Consider the following 16406-nt stretch of genomic DNA (forward strand, 5'->3'; position numbering starts at 1 on the left):
GTTTCTGATCATACCATGACAAAGGTCTAAGGCCCAAAACGCTGGTTACCCTTTACTTCCTATAGATGCTGTGTGACCTGCTGAGCTTCTCTGGCACCTTTGTGCATTGCACTACAATCACAGCGCCCGCAGACATTCCTGTTTAACTCCATAAATAGAAGCAGTTGACTGGACGCAGACTGGGAGATCACTTAATCGAGCACTTCAGTTCTATCCGACACAAAAGTGGGGATCTCCCAGTGGCCACCCATTTCAATTCCCTGTCCCATTGCCTCACCGACATGTCTGTCCATGGTCTCATGCACTGCCAGACAGAGACCACCCGCAAACTAGAGGAACTGCACCTTATCTTCCATCTGGACACCCTCCAACCAGATAGCATTAACATTGACTTCTCAGGTTTCCATTAGCTGCCCCCCTTCCCCCCCACATCTCTTTTCCTCTATCTTTGTCTATCTTCCTTTTTCCCTCTATCTCACAGATTCAAAAACAAACCCCTCCCCCAATCACCTCACCTTTCCTCTTGCCATATTCTATTAACACCTTTTGTCTGTTGATCTGTACTCCTCCTATTCTTCCCTTTACACCAGCTGCCTGTCTATTGTTTGATCAGTCCTTGAGGAAGGGCTCAGGCCCCAAAAATCATTGAAACATCTTTACCTCCTGTGGGCGCTGCGAGACCTGCTGAGTTCCTCCAGCATTTCTGTGTTTACAGTTGACATAGCCTCTCAAACTACCCTGTCAGATCAGAGTTGATCCCGTGCCTGAGTCTGCTTCCCTATCTGATCTCAGCATCTCTTGATTATACAGCTAGCAACAAAACTTTGCAATATAACTTTGCAATATAAACTCTGCAATCAGCGCCATGGAAGATCCAGGAAAAACTATTCAAAGGTTTGTGCAAGATTGAAACATTGGGATGAACCCTGAATCAAATTTTTCAAGAGCTGGGCAATGAAGCATTATTCTTGGCCGAGGTCAAAGAATTCAAGGTTGGTTTTGCATTGGCTCAGATGGATGTGAATTTGAAAAACAAAGTTTATATTTTGCAGGTGGCCATTTTCATTCCGTTGGCTTACAATCTGAGTCCAGTGCAAACCATGGGAAACTTGAAGCACCGACTGGAGGCTGGTCTTACCCCTTCACACCTCAACTATATGAAGCCATGTTTATCTAAGGTTTTGATACTAGGATGGCTCGACCATGCCTCTCAAGTGAAAGAACTATTCATCGAATGGCAATCTGCCAGACTTTGCCTTGGTTAATGACAGCCATGATCTACCAGGGAAAAATGTGCGTCTTTCCAAAGGGCACACCTTGTGATTTAACACTGGGGAAGGAGAAATCCTGATACCTTGTAATAATAATGGAAATGGTTGGATATCTAATGACACGCCTTTATTGCAACAGTTTGCAATAAAATATTCTGTACCCTCAAAGTCTCACAGCAGTTTAAAAAAATGACTAAGCAATTCTTTTTTTTAATTTATTGATGCTATTTGAAGTAATGTTTGACATAGATGAGTTCATGCTTAAATGGTGCCATGAATTTTCTTGAAAAATATTGTCAATAAAGCAGGCATTGATTTAGTGTGCCAAGGAATGGAGCCTCACCGAAGGCAGTGCTGGCCTGTTTGCTTGGACTCTAAACTCAAGTTCCAGTTAGCTTGAAACCACAAAGATCGCTGGCCCAGTTAAGGTAATAGCTTTGCCAAGATGACATTCTGTTTCAAACTGTTGGAAGCCATCCGAAAGCACACATTTCACCTAAAATCCCAATTTTAGTATCCCAATAACATGTTTCAGAAAGAGGCTTAGAAGAATAAGCAACTCCTGTGTGTTATTTCTCAGTTTCTACATCAAATTCTGACATCTGAGTGGAATTTTGTTCTGTAGGCCTCCGTGGAACACAATGAGACTGCGCAAACTCCATTTGTATTGGAAAATAATTTCAAAATTGCTCCAATTTCCATTTCACTGGTGTAGAGGAAACATCTTCACAGAAAATATTTTGGTAACAAAATGTTCTTCTCAAGCCTTGCTAGATTCTGGGCAGTTCCTACTGAAATCAATACCAAATGATTATTTTACACAAATGTCATTGTGTACCTTTCTGTTAATTGAATACAACCATCAAAGCTCTAACAATTAATTAGCAGGAAAATATTTAAAGTTTTCAATCAATCTTTGAATGGACATTAGAATGATTTCTTCCAAAAATAACATACAAATACTTCTTCTGTAGCTCTTTTAAACTTAGTATAAGGCCATAAGATATAGGAGCAGAAATAGGCTATTCAGCCCATTGAGCCTGTCCTGCTATTTATTCATGAGTTGGTCCATTTTCCCACTCAGCTGCACTGCTTGGCCTTCTCCTCATAACCTTTGATGCCCTGGCCAATCAAGAACCTTAACATCTCTGCCTTAAATACATCCTTTGACTTGGCCTGTGGCATCAAATTCCACAGATTTACCACCCTCTGGCTCAAAAAATTGCTCCACATCTCCGTTCTAAGTGGGCACTCTTCAATCCTTTTGTATCCTCTTGTTCTAGACTTTCCCAACATGGGAAAAAACCTTTCTACATCTACTCTGTCCATGCCTTTCAACATTCAAAATGTTTCAATGAGATCTACATTCATTCCCCATAATTTCAAAAAGGCCAAGACCTGTCAAACGCTTCTCTTCTGATAACCCTTTCATTCCCGGAATCATCCTTGTGAAGCTCCTCTGAACCCTCTCCAACGTCAGCACATCTTTTCTTCAATGAGGATCCCAAAACTGCTCACAATCCTCCACGTGAGGTGAGAAAGACAAAGAAAAGGTTCAAAATGAGGGAACAAGAGGGCAGAAAATCTCATTGGGACCAAACATTTTACCAAAAAGGATTAAAAATATCACCTGTATCTGGAAGTCACTTATCCTTTCGACTGAGATAAACAAGAGAGGCTGTAGATGCTGGAAAACTGGAGCAACTCACAAAATGCCAGGTCAGGTAGCATCCATGGAAGGCAAAAGATAGTCAAAGTTTTGGGCAGAAATCAGCATTTTAGAACCACAGAACTCGACAGCTCAGAAACAGGCCCCTCAGCCCATCTCAACTGTGCCAAACTATTTATTCTGACTCATCCCATTGACCTGGACCTGGACCACAACCCTTCATAGCTCTTCCATCTATGTACCCATACAATGCTTCCTTAAATGTCAAAATCAAATCCACATCCACCACCTCCACTGGCAGCTCATTCCACACTCTCACCACTCTCTGAAGTTCCCCAATGTTCCCCTTATACATTTCACCCTTAACCCATGTCCTTGGGCTCTTGTCTCATCCAACCTCTTTCCACTCACATACCACTTTAAGTATTCCTTATGACATGGGTGCTCTGTGATTAGTAAGGGATTGCTTAAGGTGGGATGTGAGTGCAAAAAAAAAGGTTGAAAACCACTGTTTTAATTGTACCTCATGGACTTGTTATGTGCAAGGTTTCAGAACTCCCAAAGTAAATGGGCCAATGACCATTTATCTCAAGCAAAATATTTCAGTCACAATTGGGTCTAGCGCAGTGATTCTCAACCTTCCCTTCCCACTCACATCCCACCTTAAGCAATCCCTTACTAATCAAGGAGCACCGATAGCATAGGGATTACTTAAAGTGGGATGCGAGTGGGAAGAAAAAGGTTGAGATCCACTTCATTAACCTAATCAATGCCCCTCCTAATTTTGTATACCTCTATCAAATCTCCTTTATTTCTCCGATACTCTAAGGAATAAATTCCCAGCCTATTCAACCTTTCTCAGATCTTTAATCCCAGAAGCATCCTTGTAAAATTTCTCTGCAGTCTTTCAATCTTATTGACATCTTTCCTGTACATATGTGGCCAAAATTACACACAATACTCCAAATCTGGCCTCACCAGCATCTTGTATAATTTCAACATAACACCCCAACTCCTAAACTCAATACTTTACTATATGAAGGCCAACGTGGTCTCTTTACAACTTTGACTACCTGTGAGGCCAGTTTGTAGGTTACCTTGTCCTATTATTGGTTCATGTGACTTTTGATTCATAATTGCACTATAATGAAGTTTTGTTAAATTTAAATTTTAAATTTAGACATACAGCAGCATAACAAGACCTACTGGCCCACGATTCCGTGATATTCTGAAGGGTGGGAGGAAACTGGAGCGGCTGGACGAAACCAGTCACAGGGCGAACGTATGCACTCCTTACAGGCAACACTGGATTTGAACTCGGGTCGCTTGCGCTGTAATAGCATCGCGTTAACCGCCACGCTAACTGTGCTTCCCTTTTGACAAATGAAGCATGTGGTTGGAGAAAAAAAGTCATTCGGAAGCCTCAAAACAAATTGTCCATTTCCAAAACTATGCATCTCTTAGATTATAACATTTTGAAATATTGTGGTTCCTACCAGAATTAGTAACTGTACTAGGATTCCCACATTAGCACTCCCTTTCACTGAAACCTGGAATAATACATGGATCAGCTACTGTGGGATAAAATTATCATGGACAATTTGCTGAAATCCAGCCGCAACCTGTCACTGAAACATCACCTGTGTCTTGAAAAAAGCAAATTTGGGCAGTTATCTCAAAAACCATCCAGTTATCTTGCCAGTCAACTTCTATATTATAACTTTCTATTCATAAACAACGCTTGGAAATTAAAATATCCTTAACAATTAAACAACAGCACAAGACATATCCTGAATCTATTCTGAAATTTTCTCATCTGTGGTTGATCACATCACTTTAGGGTAACGGTTAGTACTACAGCACTAGTGATGGGGAACGGGGTTCGAATCCAGTGCTGTCTGTACATTCTCCCCACATCTGCATAGGTTTTCTCTGAGGCTCCAGTTTCCTCCTAGCCTTCAAAATGTACCAGAGTTGTAGGTCAATTGGGCGGCACGGGCTTGTGGGCCGAAAGGAGCTGTTACTGTGCTGTATGTCTAAATTTAAATTTTCTAAAGTTTAAATAACCATCTGAATGTTTTATACAATAAAACTTGCATTCAACATGAACTTGTACAAATCATATGGAAGAACACAGATTTTTCCCCTTCCAAGAGGTCTTCAGTGGTTTAGAAACAGTTTCTAATCCATAGTGGCGACAAAATACCTGACATCCTTGGCACTTCCAAATAACAGAGCCTGAGACCCGGATTCAAATCCGGTGCCACCTGCAAGGAGTTTGAACCTTCTTCCCATATCTGCATGGGTTTCCTCCGGGTGCTCTGGTTCCCTCCCACTGTTCAAAACGTACCAAGGGTTGTAGGTTAATTGGGTATAATTAGGTAGCACAACTCATGGGCTGAAAGGACCTGTAACTGTGCTGTGTGTCTAAATATATTCTGGTTCAATTACTTGTTTCCAATCCAGCTCTGCAGGCTCAGATCTGGTGAATGAGACCACTGCCACAGGCGGGGTGGAAAACAGGAGAATGGGGTTCTTTTTTGTTATATTTAGCGGTGTTCTGTGTGCTCTTGGAAAGTGTAAATAAAGCTCTCAGTGCAATTTCTGATGCTGTTTCGCATGAAAATCGGTCCTTCAGAGAGCAAAAGACAAAAGTCTGCAGACACTGTGATTGTAGTTAAAAACACAAGCCGCTTTCAGATGTTCCACTGAAGATTGCAGGTGTGGCTAGCAGAGTCCAGCTGGCCACGAAATGGATGGCTTTGTGGCACCTAAACGTGCCAGCTGACTGCTAGCTGCCTAACAGCGAAATCCGGCTACTCTGGACAGGTGCCTAGTTCCGCCCACGCTGACCTCACGTCATAGCAGCGCGTCAAAGCATGCCTGACAAACAACTCAGACGTGACTTGACTCCCACTGCTGGTCTTCCCCCCCACTACCCCCCCCACCCTCGCCCACCCGACTCCCGCTGCCGCTGTTAATGTTCTGTGACTAAAGCCACTGACGTTCACTACAATCCGTGTTCATATAGAAAGCAACGATACTATCTCTTATTTCTGAGAAAAGGTTGATGTAATTAAAATCATCTTGTAACCGTGTCCTCGAATGTTACTGTTTTCTACTCAATTGTGAACATTTAAAAATCAATCAATTAACTGGCTTTTAATTCTGGAAAATCGGGACTGATGGTAAAATTACTCGTGCACATTTGACTCGGTTCTGAATTTCGGCAAAACGTGTTCCCTTTCAAGGACTTCACCTGGCTCAGGGTCCAGGGACGTCTGAACATCGCAGCGGGAGAGGGCCGGGCAAGGGGGGAGGGGGAGACCGGCAGTGGCAGTTGGTCAGGGGAAGGGTGGCTTGGGGGGAGACCGGCAGCGGGAGAGGGTGCGAAAAATTTTTTGAGGAGTCTGGCTTCCTTGTCCCAGGAGTCGAGGGCTGACGACGTCACCGCGACGTCAACAACCTGCCTCCTGGCAGCCCGGGACGCTTTCAGCTGTAACAATCGATACTCCGAGCAGGATAGTTCTACCTCTCGGAGAAGGGTTAGGTAAGTAACCCTCCTGGCCGGCTTTTCTGGTTTCTGATGGCCGCCAGACAGCCGCATAGGAGTATACTGTGCGGCTTTACAGTCAGGGTTTGTGGCTACCTGAAAGGGGCTACAGAAATGCTGGTGAAACTCAACAGGTCTGGCAGTGTCCACAGGAGGTTACGAAATATTGCCATCGTTTTGGGCCTGAGCCCCTCTTCATCAGAGGGAGGAGTATAGAACAGAGTACAGGTGTTAATTGGATATGGCGAGGAGGCCAGGAGAGAAAAGTGAGAATTGACTGGGGGAGGTTGTTTCAATGGAAGCACAGGTGGGGTAAAGGAGGGAGGGAGGGAGGGAGAGAATGCTAAAAGAAAGGAGAAACAAGGAAAGATAAGGGGACTAATGTCAACCGGAGAAATAGATGTTAATGCCATCTGGTTGGAAGATGCCCAATCAGAAATATGTGCTGCTGTTCCTCCAATTTGCAGGTGGTCTCAGTCTGGCAGTTCATGGGCTAATGGATAAGACATTTCAGCAAGAGAATGGGATGGGAAATTGAAATGGGTTCTTCAACCAAACTGACCAAGATGTCTATGCCAACCCATTTCTGGTCTTTGGCCCAGATTTCTCGGTTTCGTTCCCATCTGTGTACGTGCTCAAATGCTCTTTAAAAGTTGTTAATGCACCCACCTCTACCACTTCTTTTGGCACATAATTCTAGATACCGACCAGATTCTGTGGGTAAAGATGACTGTCAAGTCCCTTTGAAACCTTTCCTCTCTCTCCTTAAATCTATGCCCCAATTTTAGATCCCATTCCCTGGGAAAAAGACCATGACCACCTCCCCTATTTTTGACCCTCAAATTTTATAAACCTCAAGAGTTCACACCATAGCTTCCTCTGCTCCATCGTAAACAATCCCTATCTATCCAATCTCTCATTGTACCTCAAGCCCCCCCCAGACTGGAAGCATTCTTGTGAATGATTTCTGTACCTTCTTGAGCTTTATGATATAGTTCCTATTGCGTGGGACCAGAATTGCACCTTATTCTCTAAATGTGGTTTAACCCAGCCATTCTGAATCATTTTTTTAAGCTATGACCCCCTTTGCCCTCTGCTCAAAGTTTATGGGTCCCCTTCACTGTGAAGCAGTCATGTTCAGTTGGTTTCTACGGCACTTCTCTCCTACTGACTACATAAAAAACAAAAGATATTTAGGTTTTCAGTTTATTGTGTGTGTGTACATACATACATATACTGTACCTGTGACACACACACATAACGACATATGTATACCTGTATCCTGTATCTATACATATACACACATTTTTTATACCCACACACATAAATAAGCCCTCTGTCTCCTTTCAGAGCCAAAAATAGACAAGGAACACAGGAACACAGTACATACTTGATGTGACTATTCTCTTGTCTGGAAATCTAGTATCAGACATGGAATTTGGAAACCAAGGAACACTACTGAAATGCTTCAGTGTAAATGGTCATCACAATTACCAATTCTCATCAAAAGTCTAATCGACTATCGCCGAACCCCCGTGCTAGTGTTTGACCACATGATCTAATCAAAGCACTTTCCCTAACTAACTTCTCCAAGTAAAAGACCCATGCAGGACAGATTAATTATTTCCAAACAGCTGTTTATCATCATTAATCATAATAATTTCAAAAGAATCGTAACATTTTAAATGTACTGAACTCTCTTAACCCCATCCAAACACAAAAGAAACTATTCTGCCTCCACGTGGCTGAGTAGAAAAGGTTTCTTTTATACCTTGTGAGGCAGTAGAGGACGCCTCATTATGTGTATTTAAGACTCAGACTTTAAATAGGGCATTTAAGGGTTCTGGGGAATAGGCAAGTAAGTGGAGTCGAGTCCCCTGCCAGATCGAATGATGGAGCAGGCTTGATAGGCCAGATGGTGGACTCCTGCTGTTATTTCTTACATTCTTGCAATATCCAGAAGTTCTTCACCACCATCCCTCTAGGGAGATCCATGCTTGTGTCACTAATGTTGCAATAAGATTTAAGGAAAAGGGAATTTGGAATAAAGGAAAACGTGGGGGAGGGAGAAAGCCTCTCACATGCTCAGTATTCCAATCACTGAAATCACTGCAACTTTCGAGGTAAGCACAGCAATGGTGTTTCAGAATTACCATTCCCTTGGTGACGAATTCTTCTCCAATTTCAAACCCTGCTCCTAATTTCCTGCCTTTGAAAATATATTGCATCCATGAAGTCTATAAATTAAGTTTCCCAATCTCTACTTCAAGAGCTTGGATATTTACATGTGTCTCTTTTGTAACTGTTCCAGTGTGTTTGCACCTTTCTCGTGGTAGAGTGACCAGAATCTCTCTCACTGCCCCTCGTGTGCCTTTTTCACCACCACCTTTTACATTCTTGGCATGACTTTGGTGGATTTGCCCACTGCATTTCTGGCTAAATATCACAGAAGTTGATCAGTTCTTTCAATCGCTCTGCTGCAGTGTCTAGACACTGAAAACATGTCTCTTCTAACTTCCCTGCCCATTTCAAAGTCCACTTGCATTACACAACAAATGGAATGGAACCCAAGACCCAAGTTACTGATTTATAGCTTTCAAAGGAGAAGTGGACCGAATCATGGTTTAATCCTCAACTGCCAGCACTGAATCTAACAGCAAACCATAAATCAAGTCTTGTTTATGATACATTTTATTGACCGATGTGCAATATTTCACATTTCTTTGGGTTAAATTCCACTTTTATTTCTGCCTGGACAGAGAGTCAAACTACATACGACTTCTAATCACAACTTCACTCAGTCTCCATCAATTTGTCCATTTTAACGTTAGCAAATTGAAAGAAATACTCATGGCTTAAGAATATGCACTCCCCTTTGTGCTGCAGAACAAATTAAATCAGCATTTACCAGAGATTCACAGCTAGAACTGATCTTGAGTTCAGAAGAATCACAAGTGTGAATGCACCGATCGTCACAACACTCGCGCCCTAAACTAAGACCTTCATATCCATGCACAAACATGTGCTCTCTGTAGATACAGGAATCTGACGGAGGGGCCTGACACGAAACCTCTGCTTCTCTCCACAGATGCTGCCTGACTTGCAGAGTTCCTTCCACTTCTCTCAGCTCCCTCAAGATTCCAGCATCTGAAGGGCTTGTGTTACTTTGCATTAACCTATTTTGCACATTGCACACGAGTCAGGACGAGATTTCCCCCTCAGTCATGGGATCATTTGCACCCATCGCAGAATGGGGCAACAGATAAAGATTTAATTCAAGAGATGGAACTGCCAGTGGTCTTGCATCTCCTCAACAATACATTGAAATACTAAAAAAATCCAGAGATCTTTATTCTAAGTAATATAAGAAGAATTAGGCCTCAAACAGGATGAAGTGCAAAAGAGATTTATTGCGATAGCCTCAGCTGCAGCAAAAAAATGTATAATGTCAACTTGGAAATCAGAAGAGAGCCTGAGAGTACAGCAATGGTACATGGAAATGAATAAATGTATTCCAATGGAAAAAATAACATATAATTTAAAAAATAAAGTCACGTTATTTGAACAAATTTGGGAACCGTACATGGAACACAACAGAGAGGGTTTGCCTCGGACCTGCACCCCCTAAAATGATAAAATGAGAAGAAGACAAAATGACTTGATCCACTGTGTAAAAGTAGATGACACAATTTTCTTGTTTATTTTCATTGTGTGATGACATTGTTTAATGAGTTTAGTATATGTTGAACATTTAATGGGTTTGGAGGGGGGTGGGAAGGAGGGAGGGAAGGTAGGGGGGGAAAAAAGGAGAGAAAATGCCACTGTGTATATTTAATAGGGAAATGTTTGTAAGTATTTTGATTGATATGGTTCACAGTGTGAAAAATAAAAAAATTAAAAAACACACAATGCATTGGAATAGCAGCCTGGATTTCATACCAGAACTTTGTAGAGCTTGAATCCACACACTCCAATTAAACCAGCACAAGGACAGAGGCTCAATAGGAAAGTGAACCACATCTTGCATGCTCAAGTTTCAGTGCACAGCAATGAAAATTGACACCGATAACTTGTCATTAAGCGATCAAAATGAGCATTTAACAAGACAATTTAAAATTAGACATACGTATAGTACAGTAACAGGCCCTTTCGGGCCACAAGCCCATGCACAAGCACAAGCCCAATTACACCCACATGACCTACAACCCCGGTATATTTTGAATGGTGGGAGGAAACCAGAGCACCCAGGGGAAACCCAACCAGACATACAAACCCCTTACAGACAGTGCGGGATTTTTTTTTGAATATTTTATTTAAAAATTTTCCACACATATACAATACTACAGATTTCAAAGAACCAAACTAAAGTTTTCACCCCATCCCACAAACCCCACCCAACCTCCCCCCTCAAAAAATACAATATAGATAATATAAATCTATAAATATAGAAGGAAGAGAGAAAAAGGAATAGAAAGAATTCTTGGATGGCATAGAGAAACCTCACCTGGCACACATCTCAAAAATGTTCATAACCATTCAGAGGAGAGTCTCACAGGGTCTAGCGGGCATAGGAAGGGCATCATTACAAATTTAATCCCATTATTTCAGCGTACGGGTACCAAATTGTGCAACATGGGATTCGAAACCCGGTTCTGGTCGCTGGCACTGTAACAGCATTGCGCTAACCACTCTGACAACAGTGTTACCCTTTTTTACAATTTACAAAAATCTAATGCAGGGACACATTTTAAAATACCATTCTCAGACCAATTCAATGGGCATGAGGTTGAAATCACAAGAGAATCAAAGTTCAAATTTATTGTCAGAGTACACGTTTGACATCATATACAATCTTGAGGTTCTTTTTCCTTGTATGCCAGGCAGAATTTAAACTTATCGGTAATTGTAAACTGTATTGAAGAAGATACGTATACAAAACAGAGATTTAAACAACGAAAGAAATATAAACAACCTGGCTGTGCAATGCAGAAAAATAGATATTCAGGAATAAATAATGTGCTAAGTAAGTTTCTGATTGAGTCTTTTGTTGAGGAGTCTGATAGTGGAGGGTAGCCACAATCCCTGAACCTGCTGGTGCGAGTCTTGTGACATCTATACCTCTTTCCTGATGGCAGCAGCGAGAACAGAGCATGTCTTCAGTAGTGTAAACCTTCGATGATTGCTGCTGCTCTCCAAAGGCAGCAGCCCCTGTAGATTTTCTCAGGGGTGGGGAAGAGTTTAGCTTGAGATGTAATGGGCTATGCCACTAACTTTTTCTGAGCTTTACACCTTTCCACTCAGAGGTATTGGAAGATCGCGATGCAGCCGGTCAGCACACTTTCCATCTGTCGAAGTTTTTCAAGGTTTCTGATGTCCTACTGAACCCCCACAAGTAGAGGCACTGACGTACTTTCTTCACGATGACATTAGTATGCTGGGTCCAGGAAAGGTCCTCTGACTCCCATGAATTTAAATTTGCTCACCCTCTCCACCTCTGATCTCTCAATGATCACTGGATCATGCACCTCTGGATTTTCCTTCTTGAAGTCTACAATCAACTGCTTGGTTTTGGTGACATTGACGAGAGGTTATTGTTAGTACCACCACTCAGCCAAGTTTTAAATTTCCCTCTTTCCCTCCTGTAGGCTGACTCGTCGCCCCCTTGTACGAAGCAAATTTATAAAGTGGTGCTTAATTCCGAGCCACCCAGACAAGATTGTATAGTGAGTAGAGCAGAAGCTAAGTATGCAGCCCTGTGTGGCCCCAGTGCTGACGGAGATGGTGGAGGAGATGGTCTTGCACTGACTGGGGCCTGGCCAAATATTCGTACACAAGTTAATTTTCCTTAGCCAAGAATTTTCCTGTCTTGCTGGAATAACCACCCACTGATTAAATTTATATTATCTAAAGTTATTCATTCATTGGTGAAAGAAAACATATTTAGTCATTCATGAATTTAGTTGAATAATATGTCGGGATTTTAACAAACAAAAATCATTTGATAAAGGCCATGTGAGTTCTGGAAGATATTCCCGTATTTATTAATAAAATGTATTGTGCTGTGTTATGGACTAATATGCTCAAACTCCTGCTCTTCCAAGCACAGCATACCCACAGTGATATAGGACAAAAGCTAGACAATATGGTGTCACACTAGAAGTTATTAGTCCTTTACAATTTATTCCAGCTGTCAACTGATTCCCAGGTGCACTTTGATTTACACACACTCATTTGATTTTAATATGTTTGAACACAACCAGAAGTAGTTTGAAAAAGTTGGCATTGGATAACTTTTCAGGAATCCATTTCACTCAAAATGGTCTCTTTCAGTGCTATAAATCAATAACTCAAAGCATCATTTATGTTTATATTATATCCACCTCTTACCTCTTGACTGCGGGTCTCTGCTCCTCCCCCCCCCCAAATATTTTATACAAGCGCCTGCCTGTTGCTCAATCCTTGACGAAGGGCTCAGACCTGATGTGCTGGTTATCTTTGGTAGCAGGCGCACTACCGCAAAGTGTGGAAAGAATACACGCACACACGAGGAGTCAGAGTCGAAGACTGATTTATTGCCCTGGCAGCTCTGCTTATATTCTCTCCCCACTGCTGATAACGGGAGTGACGTCAGGGCAGTGCCGATCTCCGATTGGGCAGCGTACCCGCCATTGCTTGTTGTTGCCCGCCGTGTAAGTGGTTACCTGAGACGAAGGTCGTTGGCCCCTGCGGGGTCGTCGGCCATTTTGTGTGCCGGGTTGCGACCCGGTTAGCGGGTGGCTACACTTTATAAAATATGCTATATGACCTGCTGCGTTTCTCCAGCGTTGCTTTTATTACAATCACAGCATTGGCAAACTTTTGTGTTTCACTCCATTTATGTTTATATCTTGGGTGAAGAACTTTTCTGATTTAGTATGATAGTTTACAATTTGTTTGCATCTTTTTTCCCCCATTAACGACAACCAACGTAACTGTTCACATTTCGGTGAAACCCAACATTTTCATCTCTTTTATCTCGTAGAAACTGCTCTACATGCAATAAATACCTAATTTTACATTGTTATTTTAGTTTTTATTCACATTTTGATGGGACTGCAAGAACTGCAGATTTGCAGAAGTAGTCTTGCATTTACACCAGATTTAATGCACCTTTATCAACAAATTATTCTTGGTTCAGGTACTATTTTTTCCTCTAGTTCTGACAATTAGACCCCCTGGTGGATACTATACTTAACCTTTTCATCAAAAATTATTTTAGAGCAGGAGTGGGTCACATACAGAAAAATACAAGGAGTCACGGGCCCATCAATATTAAGCTTGGCAGGCCTTTTAAAGCCTGTACAGAGCCAGTGGCAGTTGGACCCCACGGGGGAGTGCTGAGACCTCGCTCCTTGCTCTCTGTGGGTCCGCACCAGCGGCAGCACTGCCGTCACAGCAGCTCTGGCAATGCTACCATTTTTCTTTCTTCTAATGTACCTCTTAAAATGGGTAATGGGCTGCAGTTGGCCCAGGATTTGAGGTTTGGCCACCCATTTTAGTGCATTTAGGTAGTTACAATTATCCTCATAACCTACACATGTTGGAGTAAAGTCAGAGTTGCACCGCAGAGAAATAGAATCCAAGAGCAAGGCATCCAAGGCAGGCTGACTATACCAATCTCATTTTCCTGTATTGCAAAATGCTCTATCCATTGCGGTGTCCAGATGCCTCTTAAACGTTGTTACTGTTCCTGCATTCACCACCTCTTCTGGCAGCTCATTCCAGATACCAGCCACTCATAGGAAAAAAAACTTGCCTCTCAGATCCCCTCACCGTTAACCTACAATCTTCTAATTTTAGACACCCCTACCATGGGAACAGACAAAGGCTATCTCCCCTAACCATGCCTCTCACTTTGATATATTTCTCACATCACCTCCAGGTTTCCTTTGCTCCAGGGAATACTGACCCATCCTATCCAATTTCTCCTTGTAACTTAAACCCTCCAATTCAGGCAGCACCTTTGTGAATCTTTTCTATAATCCTTCTATTTAATTACAGTACAACTCCGATTATCCGAAATCCTCAATTATCCAAAATTAAAAATGTTTAAAAACATTTGGATAAATGAGGATATCCGAAGCAAGTCAGAAATCCTCATTTCTCCAAAAAATTTTTTGGAGCAGGAACCTCGGGCTCCCAGCCTGAGCACGGCCTCAGCGGGTTCGTTTTGGTGATTGGCGGTGGCCAGCATTTTTTTTGGTGAGAATTAAACATTATTTTAATGCTTAAAAAAAGCCTTCCCTTGTTTTTGTTGTTGTTTCAACACTGGTACAAGTGATTTGCTGTCGCTACTGGGCTGTTTTTAAAAAATGACCAATTCTCTGGAAATTTTTTTTAATCCAAAATAGGCCTGGTCCCGACCATTTGGATCATCGGAGTTGATTTGTACGTCTTTCCTGTAGTGGGTTGACCAGAACTCAATGTTCAAGAATGGCCTAACTACCAGTAACGTGTCTTGGTCTCGTTATTAGCATTGTAATTTCGACTTAGATTGTCCACGAATATTGTAATTTTGACTTAGATTGTCCATGAATTGTCCACGAGTATTAGCATTCCCATTATCTGATCTATTAAAGACATTGGAAATTTATCAGTAACCTATCCAAAATCATTTTCATTGGAGAATATACCGCTTGATGCTGGCATTCATTTCTCATGACCTTAATATATGCTAGCCTTGAGACGTCAAATCAAACATACGCAAGATCTCACGAGCAGTCAGATCACAAATACAATTGTAATACAAATGGGCATTGTTTAAATTTGCTTGACAGTGCACAACCGAATCACTGACCTTCAAGTTACCCATTGACAATCTGCATTGACGAGGTTATCAGATTAAAAGTGCCCTTAAAGTCAGGCCCAAACTGAGTTAATTACATTTCTGAGTTCAACTCTATCGGCAATATTAACAATCGAGTCAAGTGCATGAATGGAAAGTGAATATTTTCCGATCTTTCTCCTTGGTTGTGAATGCCTGTTATGTGCACTTACTCTCTCTCTTTTTCGGAAAGCTTGTCCATGATGTTGTCCTTGATTGTGGATCTGGATCCCTTCTGGATGATGAGGTACCTAAGTGGCACTTGCAGGAAATAGGAAATCATAACCACCAGATGCGCGGTGTAACCCAAGGCCACAGCGACGCTCCCTTCATCTTTGGCTTGAAAAGAGAAAGAAAACAGTTAAGGGTCAAATTACTCTTCGTCAATGGTGCCCGTATATTCAGAATAGCACAGATTCAGCCAGTTCAGGCATGAGATGAGATCAACTACAATTCAATGGTCTATTTTTTTTCTTTTACAGAGTCATTTGCAACCGACAGATGCATCCAAACGCAAAACATGGAGGAAGGCATAGCCAAAGAATTAAGATCACAAGCAAGGAAGAGTCTCAAAGAGGGTATTGGTTCCAACTCCTTTCCATACCCAAGACCTTAAGACAAATGAGCAGAAATAGGCTATTTAGCCCATCGAGTCGACCCTGCCATTCAATCATGGGTGGATCCATTTTCCCACTCAACCCCACTGCCCAGCCTTCTCCCCATAACCTTTGATGCCCTGGATAACCAAGAAACTATCAATCCCTCCCTTAAATACACCCAATGACTTGGCCTCCATAACTCCCTGTGGCGACAAATTCCACAGATTCACCACCCTCTGGCTGAAGGTTTACCACAAAATGGGAATTATAAAATTAGAAATTCCACGATACTTCGAGAAAGTATCGTTACAAAAGCCATTCTACTCATTGCATGAAACACTATAGTTATCTTATTAAAGCCTTGTATGATTCACCACCATGTTCTAAGAACAACCACAAAATAACATGCCTTTTTTGCGAACAAAGACCTGTGCTCAGAATTCAGAAGATC

General features: G+C 42.0%; 1 protein-coding gene across 1 annotated transcript in view; it reads right to left on the reverse strand.

Annotated features, from left to right (window-relative positions):
* Positions 1-16406, reverse strand: part of uvrag (UV radiation resistance associated gene) — a 371671-nt gene that overhangs the window by 143364 nt on the left and 211901 nt on the right. The window contains exon 14 of the mRNA XM_069892509.1: positions 15530-15695. Coding sequence (XP_069748610.1) covers positions 15530-15695 — 166 coding nt within the window. The remainder of the gene's footprint in view (positions 1-15529; positions 15696-16406) is intronic.

This window comes from Narcine bancroftii, chromosome 7 (assembly GCF_036971445.1).
Source record: "Narcine bancroftii isolate sNarBan1 chromosome 7, sNarBan1.hap1, whole genome shotgun sequence".
Lineage (NCBI taxonomy): Eukaryota > Metazoa > Chordata > Chondrichthyes > Torpediniformes > Narcinidae > Narcine > Narcine bancroftii.